Raw genomic sequence first — 26,539 nt, forward strand, 5'->3', positions numbered from 1 at the left:
CCTGATTTATTGATGCTCTCATGTGAGATCTCAGCAGTGTAAAATGCTGCTGTGAGAGAGAGAAAAATCAGTAAATCACAGGAGCATGGTGTGTGCTCAGTGAGCAGGGAGGACTCTTTGACAGGGCCCCCCAAGCCCTGGATGAGCCCCCCAGCATGGCTCAGGGCTGTTCCCCTTCCCTAGGCCAGCGGTGAGGCCAAGCCTGTGCCCGCCCAGCCTGCTAGGTCTGCATGAAGAGGTGGAAGTTGGTCCTGGTAAACTCCTGGTGGATGCTGTCGAGTAATTTGTCTGAGTCCTGGGGAACATCTGAGAGGACCTGCTGGCCTGGGATGCAGCTCTGCTCTGGGGTGTAGGTAAATGTGAACGAGCTGGAGTAGATGAGGCCATCATCCCTGATCAGCAGGAGCGGGACCGTGATGGGATATCGCAGCCACCTCCAGTCACTGCCGAAGGCAGAGACGTCAGGGACGACACACACAAGGGACTTGGGGCTCCTGGCAACAGTGCAGGAGAGGAAAACCTGCATTAACAGGGGAAGGTCCTACGCAGGAGCAGCCAGCAGTGAGCGACTGCACTTCTCCTCCATCCTGGAGCTCAGTGTGAAGCCTCCAGCCAGTCTTTCATTCCTCTCTGCTAGGGTTGCTTGGTTGTTTGCAGTTCCCTGAAATCCCTGTTGTCCCCACCCATGGTTATCCCCAGACTGCAGCTAGGGCAGAGAGCTGGCACCAGACTCATTCCAGCCTCTGCTGCAGTGCTCATGCTTGCTCCTGCAGGATGGGCAGTGCAAGTGTCCTTGTCCCCAAGGTCTGCAGGCACATCCTTCCCAGATCGGCCCAGCACAGCCCACACCTGGCTGCTGTTCCCTGCCTTCTGCCCAGCTCCCCTGTCCATGTTACCTGTACATTGTCTCTGCTTCCACATCTCCGAACCAGACCTTGAGGTGTGCATGGAAATACTCCCCCTGCACCTCCAGCATGGCCACGTCCCCACCACCTGTGAGCTGTGACGGGCAGAGAGTGTGGCAGGGCTGTGTGGGTTATGAAGCCAGACTCCTTCTCCCACAGGATGCTCCGTCTGTGCATCTCATTCCCACAGCATCCCAAAACTGGGAGGTGCCACGGGGGCGCAAGGGCTCAGGAGCAGGTGGCACGAGGCAGGCAGGTGACAGAGAGGGGCAGCCCGTGGCTGTGCCTACCTGCAGGGCAGCGATGAGCGGCACGGGGCTGACGGGCTCGCGGACACACGCCAGGCTCTCGCTGAAGGTGTACTCCACCGTCTCCGTGCTGATGATGGTCCAGCACGAGCCGTCGTTCAGCAGCTCCCGGTTGGCTTCCTTCGGGCACGGAGATGCCTGTGGAGAGTGTCAGAGCTCCAAACGCTGCAGGGGAGATGGTGGGGAATGGGGCTGGGATGCCTGCCTTCTGCCCTCAGTGTCTTGGTTCCAGCAAGTGACTGCTTTGCTCATGGGGAAATGGGGATCGTGATTCCTTTCCAAAGACCTCAGTTCCAGTGTCCCCATTAAAGTTTTGCCATGATTCTGGCCTTAGTTTGGATGCAAGACCCCTCCCAGTGACACACTCGCCAGGCCGACACAACACAGGAGTTTGCAGAGATGACAGCAAGCACCCTGGGGTCCTCACCTGCTCCTGCACTGCCATACCTGGAACTGGATCACTTTGTCTGTGGAGAGACACAGGTACATGTGGTCACTGCCTTGGAGCTGGAAGGCACACTTGTGGAGCTGGGAGATGGGCTCATCCACGTCCAGCATGGCATACTGCTTCATCACCTTCCGGATGATCTGCGGGTGGCAGCATCCCGGGCATGGATCCCCAGCATGGATTCCCGGGACGGATCCCTGGCACTGATCCCCGGCATGGATCCCCAGCATGGATCCTCAGCACAGATCCCCAGCATGGATCCCCAGCATGGATCCCCAGCATGGATCCCAGGCAGGAATCCCCGGCACTGATCCCTGGTACAGATCCCCAGCATGGATCCTCAGAACGAATCCCCAGCATGGATCCCAGCATGGATCCTCAGCACGGATCCCCAGCATGGATCCTCAGCATGGATCCCTGGCACGGATCCTCAGCATGGATCCCTGGCACAGATCCCCGGCATGGATCCCTGGCACTGATCCCTGGCACTGATCCCCGGCAGGGCCCCGCCGCTCGGAGCCATGGAGTGGCCAGCTCTGTGTGCCTGACACCTATCGCTGGCCGGGGGACTGTGTACAAATCACGAGCAGGACGGGACTGTGAGGAGCTGTTTATTTTCCAGCATCAGCCTCATTACATGGTTATGACAATGGGAAGATGCCAGCAGCTCACGTCCCAGGCAGCAGACTAAGAACTTGATGTTACAACTTTAAAAACTTTTTGACCAATCACATAAAGCAAAAGCATATTGGCAGTAGTTCTGTCCAACCACTATAAGCACACGTACCTTTGGTTAAAACAATAATCACTTATTTCAGGTATTACAATACCTGCTTGTAAGCCTTAAGATACAATGCACAGAGCTCCATTATTAAGCTTAGAACTTCCTAATATCTTGCTAGATATACTTTTCTGTAACTTAGGGAGTTATTCTAGGCAAGTGTTAATACACTGACGATTGTTCTGTTTGTCCTTACTTTCTACTTCTTGTATAATTTTTCTGCTGACAAATCTTATGGCTACTGCTTAGCTCTAATCGTAGTTCTGCTGTCTCTGAGGCTTGCCTTTTGCAACCTGCCCCAAACCCTCTGATTTTAAGGATTCCCACAACACCCGCAGGGACGGAGCTTACCAGGGGCGGCAGGGTGACGCCGGTGGCCGTGCAGACCAGCTGGACCACGGAGCCGTAGCGGATGTACCCTTCCCGCAGGGGGAACTCGCTCCGGGCGCAGCGCTCGTCGGCTGGCCGGGAAGGAGAGAGGCAGAGTCACCGCCCGAGGGGCTGGTTAACCTTGCTAGGCACGGCTCTGGCTCTGCTCCCGCTGCTTTCTCACTGCTTTCTCTGCTCGTGCTCACTGCTTGGAGAGACCACCATTCCTTGGGAGCCCAGCCCGGGAGAGCAGGATGGGGATGCAGTACCTTGCAGGGACACCGCTGGAAGCAGCGTGGGCAGGAACACTGTTGGGCTGTGGTCTCTTCCAGGCAATCCCTTGCTTGGATTTGTAAACCTCCAGACCAGTACAGCCCTGGTCACAGACCCTGTGCCCTCAAAGCCAGTGGGAAACGTCCAGAGACACACCAGGAACGCCAGGCAGAGGGGAGACTGAGCCAGATTCCTGCATCCCCAGGCTAATTCCCATGCCTTTTGCCCCCAAGAACTGGCTTTGCAGGACGGGAGAGCCAGGGCTGGAGGCAGGCAGCCCTAGGCATGGTGGCATCAGTGTCACCCGAGGGTCCTTACCCAGGTGGAGGGTGAAGGCTGCCCACTGCCTGGCGCTGGCGATGAAGGCTCCCCCCTCCACAGACAGGTACCGGGTGCTGACGGTCTGGGAGCGCAGGCGGTTGAAGAGGGACACTTTGGAGCCTGAGGAGATGCAGACTGCGGGGAGAGGTGGCTGGGTTAGTGCTTGCCAGGACTGAATATGGCTCTGTCAAGCCCAGCGAGGACAAGCCCTGGTTCCTGGGGTACCCAGCAGCCAACACCCTCCCCACAGCCCACAGCCTTCCCCTCTGCGTGAGTGCAGGTGAGGCCCCTGGCGTGGGGACCACACTGGCATCAGGGCATTACAGCCCGTGCTGGGTGAACCATTTGGAAATGAGACATCACGGTGTGAGATACATCCTCTTTTGGGAGCTCCCATGGGCTTTGGGTCCAGCCTGGACCACTCCAGAGCCAAGCTGTGAGCAGAGAGCATCCCATGCTGGGCTGGCACCCACCTCCCTCCCCACAGAGCCACTCACGGTCTGTGTTCTTCAGCGACTGCTTCTTCTGCGAGGGCTTGGAGATGACCTTGATGAGTTTGCTGTGGAAGGTGCCGATCTCCTGCCCGTTGCTGAAGAAGAGCTTCAGGACCAGGCGGAAATGCTTGCGCTTGTCCGTGTCCGAGATGTACAGGGCCTTGGCACAGCTGAACCCCTGCCAGGGGCACAGAGGGGCTGCCAGCAGCTCCAGCCCAACCCCACCAGCCGTCCTCACCCTCCTCACCACCCCACGAGGACATAATAGCGCCCTTTCAACGAGCCCCGGGTTCATTTAAAGGGAGAAACGACCAGAGATGTTATTACAGGTGGAATGAAGAGCTGGGGATAGGCAGAGGCTTTATTTACACTGGGGGCAGAGTATTCCTTATGGAAATGAATGTTCATGTGTGATTTATCCCACATAACATGAGAAATCACCCTGGGTTTATGGTTTCCCTCATCCTGGCCGATATGCTGTGCTTTAGCAGCAAGGCAAGCACTGTGGACAAAGGCTCTTTCTGTGAGGCTCCTGGCCTGCCTCAGACCCCGTGCTCTTCAGGGACCCCAGATAATGCTTTTTCTCCCTTTTTTCCCCTCCAATCAAAAGATGCCAGAGCTCTGCTGAAGGTTTTGAACTTTGGGATCAACTGGGGCAGTTTTTTTAAGCTGTTTATCTGCAAATGAAGGACCAGGCTTTCATTTTGTAACAAACAGCAGTACTGCTCATCAGGAGAAGGAACTGGGGCTGAGGGAGCTGTGCAGATTTTGACAGGCTGTCGACCTGAAAAGATGGTTCCAGAGAAAGACAGGGATCTTTGGGCTGTCTGGATTGCTGCACATACCACAACAGGCTGGCAGAGTGGGAGTGGGGAGTTATGGCTAGGAAGAAAGAGCTGTAACATCCTGAGGATGGGGAGGGTGTGACATCCCAGGGTGTGGAGTGATGCTGGTGACAGCTCAGCCCCTGCATGATGGGGATTCCCACAGCCCCAGGGAGCCACGGGCTTTACCTTTGCATCTGGCTGCTCCTCAAAGCTCAGCTTCTGGGTCTCCATCAGGCTGCTGCCCATGTTGTCCAGCCCCATGTACCCACACACCCGAAATCCAGCCTCTCCCAGGTCCCTGGCTGGAAGAGACAAAGGAGAAGCACCTTCCAGCCCCCTGCACAGGCTCAGCTTCTCCAGGAGCAGAGCATGACCAAGCCCCAGCCCTCCCTGGGTCTGGATTTCAGGGGGCTCAGGTTTGAGCAGGAAAGGAGTTTGGGGAGCCAAAATCAACATAAACAGATTCCCTGTCCCCTTTGCAGAGGCAGAGGGCAGCTCTCCTTGGTGCAGGAAGGGAGGGAGGAGAGGTCCAGGGCTCTGCTCACCTTTTATCTGCTCCTGCTTTAACTTCCATCCTGGCCCGCTCAGGTAAACACAAGGTGGGGGGCAGAAAAACCTGCAGAGACAAGAGGGCATTTTCTCACTGCCCTTCAGCACCCTGAAAAGGTGCTTGGGAGTGGCTGGATGGCTGTGCTGAGAGCAGAGACCTTCACTGGGGATCACCAGCACTGGGGGCAACCCTGCACCCCAGGAGGCACGTGATGCTCAGCGAGGGGCTGGGGACACTCTGCCCTGCACCTCCTCCAGTGCCTGGTTCCAGCCTCAACAGCTGCCACATCTGGTGGTGCCACTGGTGGCCATGATCCCACCAGTGACAGGATGGCCCTGGGATGGGAGGACAGGGATCCTGGCACCCCCAACTCCAGCTCCCCCAAAGACAGGGAGCCATCAGACCCTGCTTCTGCCTGACTGCCATGTGGGAGTTTCAGCAGGCTGGGAACAGAGTTTGCATTCACAATCAGTTCTGGAGCCCAGTGCAAATAAATCTATAGCCAGGAGTTTGGAAGCCCATTTTCCTGTGTTTTATTTGGGTTTCCACTGTCTTTGCACTTGTGTGACTGGTGTAAATTCATCCTCTATTCATACTGGGTAAAGCACTAGCAGAGAAAACACCAGTGCAGGGGGTTGGGTATTTTGGAGCCCTGGAGGTACAAGTTTATTTAAACAACTCATCCACAGTGCAGGCCCCTGACTCCCATTATTAAGGAAAACGGCAGCAACACCTTCAAACTTTAACCTGGGAGCTCTGTGCAGGTTTTTCTCTCCCTTTTCAGACCTACCATCTGATTTTCATGCTCTTCCCTTGCACGGGGTCAGCAGCAGAGGAAAGAGGCTGTGATGAGAGGGCTCTCTCCTGGCTGGAAGATTCAGCCCTGAAATAACTTTTTTACCTGTGGACCAGCAGCTCCTGGCAGGAGACTGGATGTGGTGAGAACTTTGTAGGCACAGCCAGCCCATCCCAGGGCTGTCCCCTGGGGTCGCTGGGGGCTGGGTGGTTACACCTTGGAGGCTGAGCTCGTTGCCTCATAGCTATTCCATACTCGGTAATAACGGAGCAGTATTTATATCCCAAGGATTAATGGAGGATTAATTACATTGCAGTGCCGCAGTCTGATGTCACTGCCAGCGAGTGGCAATTTTGGAGATTCAAGCCAGAACCTCAAGGTGTTTTTGCAGTGTGGGAAGGATTTTCAAAAATAGCAGCTTTTTGGAGACCACTGGCATTGATGGAAACGCCCCAGTCCCTGCTGTGGCCATGCAGATTTTAAGACAAGAGTTACAGGGCAGTTAAAACTCTAGCCTTTCCTTCTTGGGGGATGAGATTTGAATAGAATCTTGACTTCTTTTACTTTGTCTTTCTTTACCACTTCATGGGAAGAACCTACCCACTGGGAATATCTTGCTGGGATGGATGCAGGTTGGAACTAATACCTTTCTTGTGTTATTCAATTCATGGAGACTAAATGATGGCTTTGGATGTAAAGATGTCATGAGTGAATGCAGAGGGGATAATTTGCTTCACCAGCTTAGATCTGTGAAATCCAGCAAGGCTGAAATCAAGCTTTAGGTAGCTGGGTTTAGAATTGGCTATCAGGGAAGATGGGACTATCTCCTGTGGCAGCAGCTCTCTGGCCACAGAGAGAAACACACAACTTTCCCAGGCATCGTTCTGGGAAGGCTGTGAGAAGATCAGAGAAAAGAATGAGAAACAATTCTTATCTTTACTTGCTGCATCTGATATTGTGAATATGTGGAATGTGTTATGGAGATTTTTTTACCAAAGGGTGGTTTCTTAATTGGCCACTGGTGATGGTGTTTTGATTGGAGGACCAATTAGGTCAACCTGTAGTGAACTAGGGTATAAAAGAATGGGTTTCTTAATAAATAATAATCAGCCTTCTGTGATATGTGGAGACAATGTAACTAATTGCCCAGTCCTGGCCCGTTGTGCTGATAATCTCCCACCTTTTTTCGTTGCCGTAGGACTTCTGTGCGACTTTGGCGTGCAGGATCAGCACTGTCTGGTCTGCTGGCAGCTGCAGGTACCTCCTCACGCTGTCCTGGAGCAGGCTGGCTTGGTACGGGTTGGGTCTACAAGACACAATTTCCCTGGCACCGTGGCACCAGAGCCAGCTCCTGCCCAGCCCTGCAGGGAGCAAGGAGCCCCCTCCATGTCCAGCCTGATGGGGTGGGGAAGGTGGAAAGGCTTTCCCATCAGAAAGAACTGCAGCTCAGCTGCTCTAAGAATGGGGCTGGCATTGAAAAACAGAAAGTTTGGATAACGGAATAACTTCATCAGTTTGCCACCAAACACACACAGGGCATTTCTAAGATTTCCAGCCCCATGCAATGGTGGCTGTGCTCTAACTGATTATGAATTTCTTTTTCAGCCTGATGTGCTTGCTGCTCTCTGGCTTTTGTGTGAGTGGGACGTGATGCTGCTGAGCTGTGAGTGCAGCTGGGGAGCTGTCATGCGAGGTGGAGCAACTCGTTGGCTTCTGCAAGGGATGTTGGGTAAAAATAGCTGCATTTTTCTCTGAGACCTAGGGAGTAGGTGGTTCTGCTGATTGTTTCTGCTCTATTAACTAGAATGAGTTCCCAGGCACCTGGCATTTAACTCTGCTAACTCAGTAGGTTGGGTGTTAACCAGCTGGAGAGAGATGAGGTGGGTCTGAGATGCCCTGCTCTGCCACCTGGGACACGTGTGCAAGGACTGGGGAGTGCAAGGGGGGAGAGCTCTGGGATGTCAGCTGTGGAGGCCTTCTGTGGTGCTGGTTTGCCTTCAGAGGAGCTGAGACCACTCTCTGACAGCACCAGCTCCTGCCCTGCTGAAAGGCCCTAAACCCCCTGAGTCTGGGACAGGAACATTCCCTGAGTTTGGGATATCTGATTGGATAACATGAAACCAGAGGAGAGGGAAGAGGAGATGCCTGTGTAGGAGTCCCTCCTTGGCACATCTGTCAGTGTGGCCACTTGGAACATTGATCCTACTGAGAAGACTCAGCCTGGTTAATGACTCTCCTATCAGAGACAGAGGTAAAGCAGAGGCCAGAGAAGGCTGTGAAGCCCCAGCCACAGTGGAAAACACATCACAGAGTAACTGTGAGAGAGCATCTGGGGGCTGAGGGCAGCACTAGGGGATGACTTGGAGGAAAAGGGGTGACAGTAGGGGGATCAGCCATGGCCACCCAAGGAGGAACTTGTAAGAGATCTGCAGGGGAGCATTCCCTTTAAACACAGTCTCTCTTCCTCTTAAGTGGGCTAGAAATGGAGAAAAGTTGAGAGCATAAATGGTCAGATGTGTGAAGAGAGGTAAGTCTGGTCCTGCCATCACCCCAAGGCAGGCTCCTCGTGGTGAGCTCCTCTGGGCTCAGAGGCCAGAGCAAGCTCCCAGGGAAAGAAGCTACAAGCAGTCACCCCAAGCAACCTGCTAGAAGAGTTTGCCTGCCACCTCTGCTCTTCCCAGTGCAATACTTTAAAAAGGCTGTGCCCCTTACAGCTTTTAGCACCCATGTTGCAATTCACTTTAAACACATCTCACTTCAGGTCCAGCTTTCCCACCCTTGGATGGAGCTGATGCTCTGCTGTTGTATGAGGAACAAAAACACATGTCCCACACAAGCAAATACATACCCAGTGTCTTCTCTGAGCAGTGCCATGGGGAGCTGACACTTTGCACTGCACAGACATGCTCTGTTGCTTACAGAGGGGCAATATAATCTCCTGCCCTCCTTGTTCCCAGTTCCTTATCCTAGATGTGTTAGCTGGATCACTAGTAAACATAAATCAACAGAGCCCTGCAGAATCAGATTTACAGCCAGGGCCAGTGTCAGTGTCACCCACAGCATTAACTGCTACTCTGTGCCTGGAAAATGAATGTTTTATGGCCATTCCTGACTGCAGAGCACAGGCTGCCACCAGGCTCTGCTCCTGTGGCAGTCCCAGAGCTGCTGCCAGCACAGGGCTCTGGGCTTAGCCCTGGCTCACCCCACAGCACTCTTGGCAAAGCAGGAGGAGCTCCTTGGCCAAGGCTGTACCTGTTCTCTCCATCGAGGTGCTGGGACACTCCTGCTCCAGCACACTGAAGCAGAGTTTTATCAACCAGCATCCCACCAGTAGCTGCTTCAGGGTGGGTCACTTAGTCTTGCTGAAGTTTCACTCCACTTTCTAGCCAGTGATTTGTTTATATCTTTGCACAGCCAAAGAGATCCCATAAGAAAGTTATTGAATCTTTTTCCATAATGGCAATCTGCAGCTGTTTCACTCCTCTGCTGCCAAGCAATGGTGTGATTTCAGCTTTGATCCGCCTTTGCTATTTTTTCCCTTCATATAAAAGCACTATTTGGGAATCTCTCAGCAAAAATCTGGGTTGGTTTTGGGTTTTTCTTTTTTTTTGGTTAGTTGGTCGATTTTGTTGGTTTTTTTGTTTTTCTTTTTTCAGAACAACTGATTATGATTGGGATAAATGTGGAAATGTATCAAGGAAATTGGCCTGACCCTGGATACCCTTTTACACGAATGCAACACAGTGTTAAATGAGTACTGAACCTTGCTGGCTCTGTTCAGGAGCATTTCACCCTCAGTTTGTCAGAGACAACAGGCACACAGCAGGGAAGAACCAGGCTGGGTGTGTGAATTTTTTCCTGGTGAGTCTCATCGTTCAGTGTGCTGTGTAAAATTAGGAGTATAGCTTTGGGTCCTTGTGTCTCAGCTGCAGAGTCACATGCTCCATCCCTGCTAGTGTCACCAACGCAGTCACCAGTGCCCAACCATGTAGCTTGGGGTCTCCCTGTGGGGCTCCTCTGCCATTAACCCCTTGGCAAAGTGTGGAACAGCCTGGCATGGAGGCCAGGCAGTGGCAGGGAGTGTTCAGGAGCAAATTGCCAAAACCCGTGGATTAAGACGTGTGCTGACAGCGTGGGCAGCAGCAATGCCTGCTCTGCAGAGCCTCCCACAGCACTGGCTCAGGGCAGGGCCAGGCTTGTGCAGGTATCACTGCTCCCTGCCATCCATCCATAATTCCAGAGGCACGTGGGTCACTGCCTGGAGCTTATTAAAGAGCCTTCTGGAACAGCTACCCACGTGCTACCTACTGCTTCAAGGGGGAATGTGCATGCCAAAGGCAGGTAAACAGATGGGAGCTCTTCAGATTTGATGTCCAGCTGGAGGAACAACTACCTAGAAACTCGCCTTTCTTTTCTTTGTCCATTCTCTGCAGCCCTTGCCTTCCAAATTTTGGGGCTAAATTGTGTCAGTGACGCACTTCTGAACAGTGCTTGCCATTCTGCCCACAGAGGCGACCACCCAGCATCCATCACGTGGTATAAGTTTACCTTCAGAGAGTCAAAGGGCTATTGCTAAAGCAGCTCAGTATGCCCACTTGGCTCCTTCTGGCACCTACAGCCTCCTCAGGGTTACAGAGAATTATTCACGCCTTCTGACATTTATTATATTAAATTATTAAAATGCTTAGGTTGTAGTGCAGTGTTAGTTCAGTGTCATGTTAGCAGCACCACACGGGCTGGGCTCTTACAGCTCTCACTAAAAGCTGCCTTTTCAGAGCCTGAGGTCTTGGCTGGGGCTCAGCTGCTCTCCACACAGTTGGGCATTATGTAGTAAAAGGGGGGGGGAGCAAGGGGGGGTCCACCACCTTTCTCCCACACTGATTTCTGTAAGCCTTTCCCCTTCCCTGCTCAGCCTGGCACCACTTACCAAGGCTTTTCCTTTGCTTTAGGTCAGGATGTGCCTCAGGAGAGGGTGTGAGCGCATTTGTGGTACATCTCTAGGGTGGCTCTGCCCTGCTGCTTGAGGTGGGAGAGACCCAGGGTACCCCAGGGGGATTTGCAAGCCCTGGCTGGGTTGCTGTGCCCTCTCCCATGGGAAATGAAGCAGAAAAGGAGGAGACTCTGTGTGTTTTCCACAGGAGACACACAGCTGGACCACCTTGCAAAGGGCTGTTTCATGTGGGCACACAGGGAGCCCAGGCAGGCGCCGAGAGGCTTTGGTAAGGTTGGACCCCACAGTCCCATTGCTGATTTTAGGAGAACTGATGTTTAACACCACAGCTGAAAATTATCCCTCTCCCTGCCAGCAGCAAGTGTTTAGGGGCATCACTCAGTGCTTTGTCCTGCCTCCAGCTGGGGAACTCTGCTCCACACATCACCTTCTGTGTGCACACCCTTGGGCAACCGCAGCAGAAGAAAAAGTGCTTTACAGGCACTGGGAGAAGCAAACTGGCCTCTGCCCTGCTCCTTTTCAGTTCAATGAGCTCCACCAGCTCAGGCTGCTGAGGAAAGGATCTGATATATTTGGTCCCCTGGGAATGAAAGTACCCAACTCTGGAGACCAAAATACAATCCCGGCAGCTATTGTTTAAAAACTGGGTCTTCAAATCACCTCTTTATAAAAGAACTGTAACTCACAGTAACAGTGTCCCCAAGTGCAGGTAGCGCTGAATTGAAGTGCAGAGACTTAATTTGCTGCTTTTCCCCCCAAAAATGGAGCTGTGGTTTGCCTCGCTCAGGACACAGCTGCCCTGAAGCTTGCTGGGGACTTGCTGCCACAGAGGGCAACTGTTCTTCCCTCAGTTTGGGGAAACCAAACATCCTAATAAAAAATATCCATTTTAGAGGTCTAGGTTATATTTTGTGCAGATTAGGGGAGAAAATGCCTGCAGTGCTCTTGGGTATGGAGTCAACGCAATGTTTATGCAAAAGGAAAAGCCATTAGAAATCACAGAAATGAGAAGCCTGCAGTTTCTGGCTTCCCTCATTTTTCAATACCTCCTTTAATCCAGACCAACCCAACCCACAGCCCTTGTATATGCATGGGTATTTATAAATCCTGTATTTTCCTCACTGCACACACAAGTGAAATTCAGCCTTTTCTAGGCCTGGGGGATTTATCGACCACACCAAGGGCAAACAGCGGCCGAGAGCAGGAAGCACGAAAAGCCTGTGGCAGTGAGCTCTGCAGGGAGCAAGGGCACCCCAGCAGCACCAGCACCCCCAAAATGCCCAAGTTTGATAATGCAGTATTGGCAGGTCTGCTAGAAAATTCAGACGGTGGGGGTGATTTCCTGGAGTCTCCTTTCTCTGTTCCTCGTGTGCAAAGAGGAAGGGAAGTGCTGTTAAAGCGCCACAACACAGTCCTATAAAGCACTAAAGGTGGTTCCTGCCACCACCACATTGATCTAAGTGCTGGGAGAGGTGGAGGACTGGGAAGGTCTATTCCAGGGTTTCTAAGAAGCCTCTGCTGATCTCCAATGCACATCAGTTGACCTTCTTGATGGAAGCTTAACCTGAGGCTCTGCAGCCCTCCAAGCTCTGGTCTGCAGTTTCCCGGTTCTAACTCACCTCCCCACATTGCAGCCACTACCTGCTGATGTTCCTAAACTTCCAGGACCCTGTAGGTCAAGTAGATATTAAGTTTAGACTGTCCTTTTTCCATGAACTTTTGAGTTTATGGGGCTCCCAGGTGCATTCCCCCAGCAGGGGAAGAGACAACAAAAGGGTAGAAAAAAGATTTAAAAAAAATAAAATAAAAATATAACAAAGAAAAAAAAGCAAAAGGAGAAAAAATAGATAAGAGAAATAAAAATATCAAAAACATAAAAAAGAACAATAAAATAGAGAAAATAAAGAAAAAATAAAAAGAGAAATAAAGAGTTAAAAAAGGAAAAATAGAGAAAAATAAAGAAAAATAAAAGGCTAAAAGCAGCAGGGCCCTCCACGCCGGTGAGCCCACGGCCGGCCCGGGCCGCGCACCCTTCGGTGCCGGTTCCACCTGCGCGCAGCTCCCGCGGGGACGCGCTCGGCGGGGCGGGGGCCGGCGGGAGCCCCCGAGCCCCCCTGCCGGCACAGGCGGCTGGACCCCCCCTCCCAGCGCTGCCCCGGGGCCGGGCCGTGCCCGCCCCGCCGCCCCCCCGCTCCCCCGCCCCGTTAAAGCCGGCGGGGCCCCGCCGCTGCTGCCGCCCCGCACCGCCCGCACCGCGTACCTGAGCCAGCAGCGCGGCGGGGAGCGGCTCCGCGGCCGGCACGGGTGAGTGAGGGGCTCCGCGGGCACCGCCGCCCCTGCGGGAAGGAGAGGAGAGGAGGAGGAGGGTGAGGAGGGTGCGGGTGAGTCCGGTCCCGGTCCCGGTCCCGGTCCCGGTCCCGGTCCCGGTCCCGGTCCCGGTCCCGGTCCCGGTCCCAGCCCGCCCGGCGGGGCTGTGCGCAGCGCCGCGGAGATCGGCAGCCTCCGGGGGAGCTTTTCCCTGGAGCGGGGCTGGCAGGAAGGGGAGCGGCGATGCTGGGCGTCAGGAGCAGAAAGCAAAGCCGGGAGGAGGGAAGGAGCATAAGCTTCGCCCAAAAGGATTTTTCCTCCCATCTGTGGGCCGGAGCCGTCCCGACCCCCGGCCGCACGGGCTTGGCCCCCGCAGCGGTGCCGGGGTACGTTCGGTGGGGCAGCCGGGCCATGGTACCCGCTCGGTGCCTCGGTGCTGTGGGAGCGATGTGAACTTTCCGCGCGGTCGGCATGGCTCAGGCTGCCTGCCCCGCTAAGCTTTTGCCTACCTGTCGGGCAGGTCCCTGCTTATACAACCGAGGATCTCTTAGCAGACAATAATAAGCTCTGGTACACCTGGGCAAGGCGTACTGAGCAGCTGGAGATCGAGATCCTGCAGAATGATAAGCTCAGAAGTGTACCCTAAGTTTGTTATGCACCGTTTCTGCACGACTGGAAAATTGGGTCTGTGCATACTCGTTTGCACAAGCAATCACCCACCTTCAGCTTATCATTCCAAGTGTTTCACAGGATAAAATTAGCTTTGGGCACTTCTGTTCCAAGCAATTGCATGGGAAAACTTGTTTGGAAAATCAGATTATTCTGCACTCATCGTGTTTGTGTGGACACGCACTCGAGTGAGCTAAGTGGAGCTGAGCAGATGCACGGTGTGGTGGTATGTGCTCTGCTGGGGCTTTGCCCCTCGTTCTGCAGGGACAGCCTTTGCTGTGGAGCAGAGAGCTGCTGAATCCATTCAGGAGGCAGGCTGCAGAGTGGGAACTGGTGTGGTTGAGGAGGCTGGCAGGGAAATGGGACTGTCCCGTGTCAGTGGAAGCCACCATGTGTGCAGTGGGACTGAGGGGAGCAGGAGTCCATGAGAGGGACCTGTTCTCAGCCCAAACTCTGAGACAAGGCACGAGGCTTTGCCTCTTTTGCTTAATCACACTGGATTTTTGCTTCACTTAAACCCAGATTATTTATAAAGTTATTATGAAGTTCTCCCTTTGGGACCCCTCCCTGTGGGACCCTCTGTAGCATCTCTTGATAGTAAAGATTTTTATTTTTTCAAGGATAGGAGCAATTATCCCAGGCAGTGAGTGTGCAGGTTCTCAATAACAAGTAGAAATTGCATTTCACAGGCAGAATTTCACAAGCAGATTCTTGTGATCTCTGCAGCAGTTCATTAGATTGCTGTTGATAGCAGCAAAAAACTGTGGGGAAATCTCTCAGATCTCAGCCCTGATATTTGCCACCAGGATATGGATAAATTCAGCCTCATCCAAAATGCAAACTTCCCTCTGGAAACCACACGACGGATCTTGGTGTTTGCAGTAAAACGACACTTTTCATCAAAGCAGGCTGGGTATTGCTGCATCCAATGGGAAAAGTTGCTGTTGATTTTTGTGGAAGTTGTAACTTTCTTTTGTTGTTGCAGAATTAAAGAAACCGTATGTGCTCAGTACAAGATGGGCTGGGAGCTGCCCTGGTTGGCAGCCGTAGCAAACAGAGGAGCTGTGGCCAACAAGGCAGCCCGTTGTAGCAATCTGTGGTCACAGAAGATGTTTGTGCTCCCATTGCTCATAACATAGCGTTTCCCTTGAGGTTGGCATTAGGGGTTAAAGGTTTTCAAGAGAAGTCTTTGTTTAAACATCTTTAAAGTTTCCAATAGGGGCCCCTTTGTTCGCTCTGGAGCAGCGTGCCTGCCTTGTTAAAAACTCAGCACTCATAAAATGCCATTTACAAATGCCTGATGAATAGGGCTGAAATATGGAAGGGAGATAAGTAACGTTTCTATCTACACCACACGGGACTTACAGACAAGCCCTACCGTGAGTGAATAAATGGGACCTAGAAAAAACACAGAGAAAAAAAAAAAAAAAAAAAAAAAGATGGAGTGATGCTTATAAAGAAACTTATAAAAGTCAGCTACTCCCCCTGCACCACTTGGGCCCTTTCATGCCAGATGTCTCCTCCAGCTGAGCCAGGAGGCTGAGTGGCTCCTGACACTTGTCATTACCTGTCAGTAATCGTGTTTTCTCCACTCTGGGCCCAAACAGTAGCAAATTGAGCACTTGGGCTCCATCAGGAGCTCATGCAGCTGCCATAAGGGCTCCACTGATCTGCTGGCCACAGGGACCCTGACTTTGCTCTCCATTCCCTGCTGTGGGCTGGTGAGCATCACCCCCTGTAGGTACTCCCAGCACAGATGTACCTTTAGGTGCCAGGTAATGTTTTCAGCTCTTAGAAGGCTTTGGTTCTCTCCTGCCTTGGCTAACTAGAAAGGGTTTTAAACCAGCTCTGTTAAAACAGGAAAAGGGAAGAGGGGTGTGCTCAGGAGAGTCCAGAGACTGGTTCACAGAGATGGCAGCATTTCCACGTGGGATGCTCCAGACTGAGTCTTACCCTGTGTCTGAATCTTTCTTGGTTCTCAAAGCTTGTCCTTCCTGGCATTTTTTACTGGAGTCAGAATTCATCTTCCCCATCAATATTCTCTCTTTGCCTGTCTGTCTGCAAACTTCTGATCCTCTTGCCTTGCAAGCTTCTGCTTGCACACAAGTGCATCCCTAGCCCTGGTGCTCCTTAGGGAAATCCATAGGGCTCAGCTGCTGTCCCTTGCAGGGAGGTGGCAGTACCTTAGTTTCTCTCCAGACTTCAGCTTTTCTGTCTCTGAGCTGTGTTGTGCTTTGCCAATGTGTAAGTTCAGGAGTCTTTGAGGGTAGTCTGTGGACCCATAGGAGTGCATGCTCTATGGCAGGAACCAGTGGGAGCAGATCTGTTGACAGCAGAGATAACCCCCTGTACAAGAGTCTCTGTCTGGGCTGGAAAATTAGGCAAGCTCCAGTCATGGAAAAACACTGCCTTTGGGAATTCAGCTCATACACCTGCAGCTGGACTTGGATGGCTTCCCCAAAGTGTTAGCTGCTCTTCAGCGTGGGCAGAAGGGAGGCCACAGCCCACTGTGCTGCTGGTGAAGCTTTTCTCTGCTGCATCTCCTAAGGGGTGATGGCATCTCGGTCCTAGATCTCCTGCTGCCAGAGAGATGTGGAAGCTGCTGTGAAGTTAGGTGTGAGACATTTCCTGTGCTACCTTTCAGGTTCTCCCTGTGAAAAGTATCTACACAAAGCTTGCTTTTCTGTTCTGAGGAGGGACAAAAAGTCCCCGCGTGCCTTTCTGCAGCTGCCAAACGTTCCTCACTTTCTGCTATTTCAATTAAACACATAGCAGGATAGGTAGGATAAAGGGGAGAGGCACAAGAATATTCTCCTGGAGTGTTTTCTTATGCCAACACATTGAGTCACATCTGTAGAGTGAGAAATATGATATAAAGACTTAGAGAAGGAGGTCAGGCAATGGATCTATGATTGCTGGGCTGGAATAGCAGGCAGTCTCTGTGGTTGTCTGTGCCATGTAAACTTCCTGGAGGTCAGCTGGGGATAGTGGTCCTAGCAGATCTGGGAGACAGATGTCCTGCTAGTAACTATCACTCTCATACCAGCCCTGCTGCGGCAGGAGCTTAGCTGACAAACTCTGCACCAGCCCAGTGGCTGATCTGGGCCATGACTTTTCCTTTGTGGTTGAACATGCATATTTCTGGCGGAAAAAAATGCTAACACCTTCCTCCCAAAACAAGAACTTAGGCAATGGATTGCTGCGTCAGCTTCTGGATGCCCAGGACATCCTTCTCTCCAAAGTTTGAAGTCTCTTGGCCCAGCTCAGCTGTCCTCCAAGGACCTGTTTTCAGAAGAGCATTTGCTTTTTAAAGAGAATCAGTAAGGTAGATCTGTTCCCTGTTGATCACTCTTCATCAAAATCAGAGTATTCCAGTTTTGTTGACAATAGCAGTTAGGCGATGGGCTGACTTTGCCTGTTGTGCAGCTCAGGGGACAAGTGTAGCCTAAAGGTCTTGAGTGGGACAGAGAGGAACAGAGAAATGGCACCAGCAGTCCTGAAACAGGAGCCATCTCCGACATGATTAGCTGAACAAGGAGATTTGGCAGATGTGTTTTCCTCTAGCTGTGTTTTCCTCTTGGCTAGATCTTTAACATTTTAATTTGCAAGTGAATGTGGCTTTTATCTGTGGCAGCTGTTGCTGAAGCAGCCCAGGTACAGCTTGTTTCAGTGCAGGGTTGTCTGGGCAAGAGGCTTTCCTGCCCAGTGTGTGGCAGAGCACTGGGAGATCTTTTAGAGATAGATTGATGGCAGAGAAATACCCCCCCGCCATGTGCTGTTGTGGAGAATAGAGGGGGATGCTTTGTTCATTGCTACACCCAGCATTTCCTTCCCAAGGGGACTGCAAATGTCATGTCACAGTATAAACCTGCCAGAACTTGAGTCCACGAGCTGTGAGTCAAAGACATCTGTTACTGCAAAAGGACCTGGTCAAGAAATGTCTTCGTCCTGCCCTCCCTGTGAATATACACGAGTGAGTCCCATAAAATGGGGAATAGGCTTTTGTGGGGAGTAAGCAGAGCAAAAGAGAGGTTCCTTCTGCATCCAGCAAGGTTTTCCTGTTACAGCACTCCTGCTGATTTGCTCCTGTTGGGTTTGGAGCCTTGATGTGCTGTTGGATAAATACAGCCTTGTTTTTCAAGCAATGTGTCCTTCCAGGTGGCACTTGGCCCAGTAAAGCTGCCATAGAGTTGTAACCAGAGAGCTCGGCGATGTCCTGGAAAGAGTCTGCTCGGCTTCTCCCACACGTGTTTGGGAAAAACCAAGGACACATCAGTCCTTAAACGGGGGAAAAAAACCCTTTGGGCTGGAAATTCTTGCCATTTCCATGGTCTTGATGTGCTTTGGTCCCTGAGTCTTCCTTGCTCTAAAAACTGCATTGCTGTCCTCTCTGATTTGCCTTTCGTCACCCAGCTGCTGTGGGGGGATGAGCACTGAGATTTTGGAGCTGTGATTGAGTGTAAGGTCAATGCTGCCTATAAAATAGTCCTGAGGGTGGATTCAGTGCTTGTGAGCAGCACTGAGAGCTGGGCATCTGCAAGCAGAGAGCACCTTGAGACTGGGGATTATGCTGGGAGAAACCAACCTTTGGGCAGCTCTCCAGGAGAGGGTGGATCCAGCTCCAGGCTGTCCCAGGCCTCATTCTTTCACACTGCTTGCAGGTCTCGCAAATACTATGTGCCAGCAATTCATCCATGTTTCTAAACAAATTTTGGTATTGAGAGGTGCCTCCAGGATGATGTAAGTTGTCTGCATCTCTCCAGGTAGTTCTGGTTGCTTTGTTGTCCCCTGGGGCAAGGCACACTTCCGTCTTCCTCCCTTGGTCCTACATGCATTTTTGGGCAGCCTTTCCCTCAAGCATGGACCAGAAGGATGATGACTTGCTGTCCTGCTGAGGACATCACAATTTTTCTCCCCATCCTCCAGCTTGAGGGTGCTCTTGCTGTCTTTCTGCTGTTGTCGTGGCAGAACTCAGGTGTCCTAAGTGAAAGGACTCAGGGCTGGGACTCCTGGCCGTATTTTGATTGGGTTTTTTGACACTTTCATCAAATAACACTGATGGAATTGAATTTCTCAAAACTGCCTGGATGGGTCTCTGCAAAGAAAAGCTCTGCAGAGCAAAGTAGGATGCATGGAGAGGCAGATGAGGAGGGTGAATCTCAGCAACATCGTGTCTAGGGCTGCTCTACCATTGGCCATGACTTCCAGCACAAAAATAGGTGCTGTTAGCACTTGTGGCATAAGTGCCCTGCACCCTGCCATGTGTGCCTGGACCTGTTGTATGTGCCTCCTCCTTGCACAGCCCTGCTGCATGGGACAGCCTTCTGCCTTGGCTGGTGCTTGCTCACAGGCTCCCAGCTCTTCCCCACTCCTTGCAACTCATGGTGATCCCTTGTCCTGACTTGCAGGGTCTGGAGGCAGCGTGGCTCCATAGCCTTGGTCCACAACCTGCTTTCCTCCTTGTGACACTATGGTCAGGGCATTTCCTGGGCTGTGAACACATCGCCACCTCTCCTTTCCCCTTCTGCTTCATCCCCTCTGCAGCTCAGTACAGAAAGCCCCCATCCCTGTAACAGCAAGGAGGGCAGGGAGCTGGCAGCACTCCTCACCCTGCTCCCTGCCATGCCCTGTCCTTTGGCCTTGTCCAAGGCAGGGTGTGCCCAGGTCCACCCTGCCACCATCTGGATGAACCAGAGGGGAATATTCTGAGTATTTCTGTTAACCTGCAGCCAGGAGAGAGCTGCCAAGGAGGCCACGCTGAAACCTGAAGCGGCTGTTTTTCCTGAGACTCAGCATTTGGCAGGGAGAGCAGACGGACAAGCGGTGGAGCAGGGATGCAATTGCCCTGGGGAGCAGCATTGCCAGTGGAGGTGCCCAGGGAAGGTGTGCTGGCTTACCTGTTTGTCTCTGGGGATCCATCTCCATGTCCTCCTTGGCTGAGATCACGTGTAGAGTCAAGAGGAGGTGGCCCTTCTGTCCTTACGTGTGGCTCTCCCCTTGGTCACCCTCCTTGCATCATGTACTGACCATCTCCTTCAGCAGTGAAAAGCAATAACTGTTTCTCTCACTGCGTTGCTCAGAAATGTCAGGAATGGTCCAAGTGCCCTCTCAGCTCATCTGCAGGGTTCAGCTGAACCAGCCCAGGCAGCAGCACTCACCTTGCCTGGACCTTTTTTCCTTTATAGCTCAGTGTTATCTCAAGGTCTCTGGCGTTGCAGCCAGCGCCGTGTTTGCCTTACCCCGCAGCAGCTGCCTGCCAGCCGCTCGCTTCCCACCCATGGCCCTCCCACTGCTGCACGGGCTTGGAGGGGGTGCTGTGCACCCCTCAGGGTGTGAGCAATCCCTCTGCAGGGATGCAAGTCAGCCCCAGGGAAATGAGGGTAGAGGGAAGTTGCCAAGTGTGGGATGGTGGGAGAGATACTGGGGGACATCTGTCCCATCGTCTTTGCTGCCCCATCCCTTTGCTCCTGCGGCAGGACTGGGCATTAAATTGAGTCAGGAACCAGGACTCTGTCCCAGCCTGGTCTCTGCTGCCAGGACAGAATATGACTGAGCTGCCATGCCCTGCCCTGTCCAGGCAGCATCAGCCCTTCCAGCCGCGGGGAGAGCCAAGACTTCATCCAAAAGCTGAGATGATGTTAAAAATAGATCAGTCGTGAACTGGTTTTCTCCTTCTTGGTTCCTGGCCCAACAGCTCATTCCTCCCTCTGGGCTGTCTTTGAAACTCTCTGATGCTGTGAGACACAGGCTCCATAGCAGCCCGCCACTGCAGGGAGGTGTGGAGAGAAGAGAGCTGCAGAAATGTTCTAGGTGGCATGGCTGTCGCAAAAATATTTAGTGGTTTGTGAGTGCTTTCTCCCAGGAAAGAAGCAGCACTGGAAAAAGAATCTGCTAAATAAATGGGGAAACAAAGCTGGGGGTGGAGCACTGTTTGTCTCTCTGCTTGCATGTGGTGAGGGGCACAGGTGCCTGAGCAGTCCTGGCCATGAAGCACAGCTCACCTCTGCCCCCTGGAAAAGACCCGTCAGGCTGCTGTCCCTGCTCATCCCCTCAGCCAGAGCGATCCCACTGGTCCTGCACAGTTGTGCAGGAGCTCCTGGACTGCAGCGGAGTCACTGTGTCCCGGGCTGGTCCCGGGCTGGTAGGCTCTTGCCTCCAGGGAAAGGCCACGTCTCTCACTTTGAGACTGGTGTTCTGGATCCCAGTATCCTCTTGTACCCCTTTTCTGTCCTCCTAATTCTTTAATATAGTTTTCCAGGTGTGAACACTGAGTCTCGAGACAGTTTTAAGATGCAGCTGTGAAACGTATTATCAGTGTCCCTGCTATCAAAGACATGGTGTTCAGGGCTGCACGTAACCACTGAGCAATTAAACAGCAACCCTGGTGATGAATTACAGCTGAGACCTCCTGGGGCTAAATAAATACTGGCTGATAACTACCGATAAAATGAATTTTTGTGTGTTTTTTCTTAAAAGCACCCTTCCAGTATCCGAGCCCAGTCCTGGCCCTGCACATCTCCTGGGGAGAGTCACATTATCTGTGGCATTTCCATCCCTAGCACCTTGGGTTTCCAACCAGAGCTGGAATAAAAATAAACTAAATAAATCCATATCCCTGCAGGAGCCAGGAAAGGCAAGGCAAGACAACACAGAGGTGGGCAGGGAGGGAGAGAAGTGAGAAGCTGAAGTTTTGGGTAACAAGTTTAAATATCTTTTCCCCCACTGATCCCACCCTAAAGACATGAAAAAACTGTTGCAGTGCAGGGTATCCCTTGGAAAAACCTTTAGGACAGGGAGAGGTGCAGGGTGCTGGTGGCAGAGTGGTGGGGACCCCGGGGTGATGTGAAGGGGAGCAGCAGGCTGGCAGTGCTTCACCAGCACCTGCCTGGGGGGAAAGGTGTGAGCCCACCTGCACAGACATCCTTACACCCTCTGCCTGCAGAGGCTTCTGCTCTCCCCAGGGAGTTTGGAGACAGGCAGAGAATGGAACTTCTTGGAAAAATGATCTTTGCCAGTGACTTTGAGAGACTTCTGAGCAGGCGTCATCTGTGCTGGTGTTTCATCTGGGGGCTTCTCTTCCCGTGCAGGAGTATCAGGAGGGCTGGTGCTCTGCATCCCTGCGTGCAGCTTTCCCACTCTCCACTGGCTGCAGAGAACAGCCACACAGTCAGGGAAAAAGCATTTGGCTGAACATCCCATCTGCCTGGTTTGCAAGTGAAAATAAGTCTTGTTCAATGGCCAGCTCCACCCAGAGCAGAAAATCAGACCCTTTGGCAGTGTTGCTACTGTAATGAAATTGAGATGTGCTGAGACTGCCAGTCCTTGGAACAGGAAAGATTCCATGTGGGTTCAGAGAAGTTTGGGGATGGATCTGTCAAAACTGCTGCTGGTCAGGGTTTTTGGCACTGCCTGGGGACACCCACCACAGGAGAATGCTGCCCTGTGGCTGAGCCCACCCTCAGCACTGATTGCACCTTGTCTTCTCCCTGCAGCACATCCTTCCAGTGCTGGAACTGTGTGCTCTCCCAGTGCCATCATGAAGCTCCTGCCTGTTGCCTCTCTCCTCCTGCTTCTTCTGACAACACTGGAAGCCAGGCCAAAACCTGCAGGTGAGCCCTGACTGGTGGGAGTGCATATATAGTGAGAATATAGGACAGTGGAGCCCTCAGAGGACATTTTGCTGTGTGACATTGTGGGACAGGCTGCCTCTTCGTTGGGAGCATCCCCAGGAGGATGGAGGATCCCCCCAGTAGTGGGACACAAACTTCCTGGCCCCAGCATGGTGGCTCTGGGGCTGCTTGCTCTGGGCACCTCCTCACCTGTGACACAGCCCTGCCCAGGGCTTGTCACCCTCCAGGCCATGGCCTGTGACCTTGGCAGGAGGCACAGCTGTAAGCTGTAAGAGTCAAGTCCTTGTTTGACTCTCCAGGTGCAGGGGACAAAGCAAACCCAGGGGTACCAGCCTCTCTTTGCCCAGGAGAGAGAGATCTAAATCAATTTTAGTTTAAAAACAGTGAAGGCACCAAATGGAGAAAGGAGCAGGTATGTCTCAGAGACCTTCAGAGCAACTGAGATTGGCATCATCCCAAAGGGACTCAAAGTGTTTCCTTATGATTAGGGCCCGATTCTCCCAGGCTTGGGTGCACACAAGCCAAGCAAAATCCGTTCATTGGCATTTCACTTGATGAACACTCTCCCAGTAGCATCCTTATGCTCAGGAGAAACTCAATCTCTACCAAGTGCGTGCCCTTAGCTTTGCCTTTACTGTCTCATTTTCTGCCCTTAAAAAAACACAGCCACAACAAGCCACAGCCAGGGGATGTCTCCCCAGCCTGCTGACCCTGCTTCCGCTCTGCCACCACCTTCTGTGCATTTACTGGGCAGTGGAAAGGTGCTGGTCTTTGGGGGCCGCCCAAACCTGCTCTCTCCATCCCTCATGAGCAGCCCCCAGCCAACGGGCAGAGATCTCCCTGCTCCCTGCAGACAGCCACAGGACTGAGCCTTATTTTTGCCTTCTCCTTAGCACTGAAGTGCAGGACGGGTCCCCTGGACATCGTGTTTGTGATCGACAGCTCGCGCAGCGTGCGCCCCTTCGAGTTCGAGACCATGCGGCGGTTCATGATGGACATCATTGGCAACCTGGACGTGGGCCCCAACGCCACACGGGTGGGGGTGATCCAGTACTCCAGCCAGGTGCAGAACATCTTCTCCCTCAAGACCTTCTTCACACGGGCAGACATGGAGAGGGCCATCAACAGCATCATCCCGCTGGCCCAGGGCACCATGACGGGGCTGGCCATCCAGTACGCCATGAACGTGGCCTTCACCACGCAGGAGGGCGCGCGCCCTCTGCACAAGAGGATCCCCCGCATCGCCATCATCGTGACGGATGGGCGGCCCCAGGACCGCGTCACCGAGGTGGCCACGCAGGCCCGGAACGCTGGCATCGAGATCTACGCCGTGGGAATCCAGCGGGCAGACATGAACTCCCTGCGGGCCATGGCCTCCCCACCGCTGGAGGAGCACGTCTTCCTGGTGGAGTCCTTTGAGCTCATCCAGCAGTTTGCCAAGCAGTTCCAGGACAAGCTTTGCGGTGGGTGAGAGCCGCTGCTGCTGAGTGGCAAGGGGGGTCCCTGGTGTCTGCTCCTCACCCAGGCCAGAAGGTGACCTTCAGAGGGGTGTTTGGGGTGGCTGCCCCTGCCAGAAGCAGGGTGGATGGGGAAACAACCTCCCCGGTGAGGTGCCAGGACAGGGCACTACATGGTCTCTGTGTCTGTGTGCTGGAAATCAGTGGTGAGCACTGGGCTGGCAGGGCTGGGGCTATGTGGGGCTGTGTCACACTGGCTTCTGCTGCAGAGACAGGGCATATGCCAGAGCCAGGGTCCCCATGTGTCTGGCATGCCTGTGGGCCACTCTGATGCCCGTTCTGTCTTGCAGGGGTGGACATGTGCGTGGAGCGGGAGCACGGCTGCCAGCACAGCTGCGTCAGCACCCCTGGCTCCTTCTACTGCGAGTGCAACCCAGGCTACAGGCTCAATGTGGATGGAAAGACCTGTTCCCGTAAAAACCCTTTTTATTTTCTGAACTTTCATAGGGAGCTTGTAGTTATGGGTCCCATGGAGGGAAGCTGGAACACAGCAGAGGATTCATGGAGGCCAGCAGCAGCCTGGGTACTCTGTTCACTGGGCCCACTGCCTCCCAGGTCTGTAATGCCTGCAGACATTCAGCATTGCTAAATCCTGGCCACCTCTCTGCAATGGGACACTCGTGACTTATGTGGGCACAACCAGCTGCCTGTCAGCTGAGGGGGTCCGGGCAGTGAGTACCAGAGGGTTCACACCCCAGCACCAAAGTGCACAGTGCTTTTCCCTGGATTTTAGTGCAATGCCATGTTAGTTGGTCTGACCACCACACCAGAACGTTTCCTTCTTGTTTCACAGTGCTGGGAGCTGCTTTGAAGCCCTGGAGCAGTCCTGCCCTGCTGCCCCAGGGAGGCTGGGACAGGAGGGTGATGGGTGTCTTGTTCCCCCGCAGCCATCGATGCGTGTGCGGACGGGAGGCACGGCTGTCAGCACCACTGTGTCAGCGTGCAGGGGTCATACTCCTGCCGCTGCCGGCCAGGTTACTACCTCAGCCACAACAAGAGGAGCTGCACGAGTAAGTGACTGCCTCCCTCCCTGTCCCTTCTTCATTTGCTTCCCGTTCTCTCTCTCTTCTTGTCTTTTCCTTTCTGCCATTGCTCTCCTTGTCTCCCCAGTGATTGATTACTGCAGCTTTGGGAACCACAGCTGCCAGCACGAGTGTGTGAGCATCCCTAACGGGCACTACTGCCGCTGCCACAGCGGCTTCACGCTCCAGCCCGACAGCAAGTCCTGCAGGGGTAGGTCCCTGCGTGCTGCACGGCACAGGCTGTGTCTATAGCACGTGCCTTTATGTCCTGCCCAGTGTCCAGGGAAGGGCTGTTCCCGGACCATCCTGAATGGGAATAACCCCATGCCCTCGGCTTGTCTTCCAGCCACCGACCTCTGCAACGGGGTGGATCACGGCTGTGAGTTCAAGTGTGTGAGCACGGAGGGCTCCTACCACTGCGTGTGCCCTGAGGGCCAGCAGCTCCAGGCTGATGGCAAGACGTGCAGCAGTGAGTACTGGGACACAGCCCTTGACATTCTCCTTATCTGGGCTCTGTGCTCCTGGAGAGAGCTCACCTGAAACTGGATTGGGGGGCTCTGTCCCCACTTGGGACTGTAAGCTAGGCTGGAAGAGGGTGGAGAGCTAGCTCTGGTTGGGGAAACACCCTGGCTGCTGTGGGGATGGATGCTTGTGTCCTCAGAGACATGGCCCAGAGGATGCAACAGCTTTAAGGAAAGGTTTGGGAAAAGAGAAACTTAGAAAAGATTTTCACGGGGTGTTGGGGTGTCAGTGGAGGTTTTTGGGCTGAGTCCCTTGGGCATAGTCTGCTCTCCTTCCCAGCTGCAGTTCCAGGGTGTTCCCACAGTGTCCTGAAGTCCCAAAGCTCAGCCCCCAGCCCCAGGCTCCTTCATTCTGACAGTGGCCGTGGCCAGGCTGCTCCTCTGTCACCTTCCCCCTGTGCCTGCAGAGTGTGGAGCTGGGCATGTCGACCTTGTGATGGTGATTGATGGTTCCAAGAGCGTGCGGCCCCAGAACTTTGAGCTGGTGAAGCAGTTTGTGAACCGTATCGTGGACCTGCTGGAGGTGTCCCCCCACGGCACGCGGGTGGGGCTGGTGCAGTACTCCAGCCGCGTGCGCACCGAGTTCCCCCTCAACAAGTACCACAGCGCGGATGAGATCAAGAAGGCGGTGATGGATGTGGAGTACATGGAGAAAGGCACCATGACAGGCCTGGCCCTCAAGCACATGGTGGAGCACAGCTTCTCTGAGCTGGAAGGTGCCAGGCCTCTCTCCCACAACATCCCCAGAATCGGGCTGGTCTTCACGGATGGACGCTCTCAGGATGACATCTCCGAATGGGCCAGAAGAGCAAAGGAATCAGGTGCAGGGGGGGTTGGGAACCCCAAATTG

At 53.3% G+C, this 26,539-nt stretch overlaps 2 protein-coding genes across 2 annotated transcripts in view; one reads left to right on the forward strand and one right to left on the reverse strand.

The window, feature by feature from the left end:
• Window positions 1-13,743, reverse strand: RBPJL (recombination signal binding protein for immunoglobulin kappa J region like). The gene is made up of 12 exons (XM_053958927.1): window positions 13,690-13,743; window positions 13,284-13,576; window positions 7,253-7,378; window positions 5,272-5,342; window positions 4,913-5,028; window positions 3,903-4,077; window positions 3,403-3,540; window positions 2,794-2,903; window positions 1,661-1,801; window positions 1,196-1,351; window positions 897-1,000; window positions 1-494 (listed from the first exon to the last, which is right to left on the reverse strand). Exons 1-12 carry the CDS (start codon window positions 13,741-13,743, stop codon window positions 221-223), a joined length of 1,758 nt encoding a protein of 585 aa, XP_053814902.1. The 3' UTR covers window positions 1-220.
• MATN4 (matrilin 4) overlaps window positions 13,263-26,539 on the forward strand; it is a 15,599-nt gene continuing 2,322 nt past the window's right edge. Inside the window, exons 1-8 of the mRNA XM_053958885.1 lie at window positions 13,263-13,327; window positions 22,492-22,608; window positions 23,523-24,092; window positions 24,437-24,559; window positions 25,034-25,156; window positions 25,257-25,379; window positions 25,515-25,637; window positions 26,097-26,510. Of these exons, the coding sequence (XP_053814860.1) occupies window positions 22,536-22,608; window positions 23,523-24,092; window positions 24,437-24,559; window positions 25,034-25,156; window positions 25,257-25,379; window positions 25,515-25,637; window positions 26,097-26,510 (1,549 nt within the window). The 5' untranslated portion in view covers window positions 13,263-13,327; window positions 22,492-22,535. The remainder of the gene's footprint in view (window positions 13,328-22,491; window positions 22,609-23,522; window positions 24,093-24,436; window positions 24,560-25,033; window positions 25,157-25,256; window positions 25,380-25,514; window positions 25,638-26,096; window positions 26,511-26,539) is intronic.

This window comes from Vidua chalybeata, chromosome 17 (assembly GCF_026979565.1).
Source record: "Vidua chalybeata isolate OUT-0048 chromosome 17, bVidCha1 merged haplotype, whole genome shotgun sequence".
NCBI classification, from domain to species: Eukaryota; Metazoa; Chordata; class Aves; order Passeriformes; family Viduidae; genus Vidua; species Vidua chalybeata.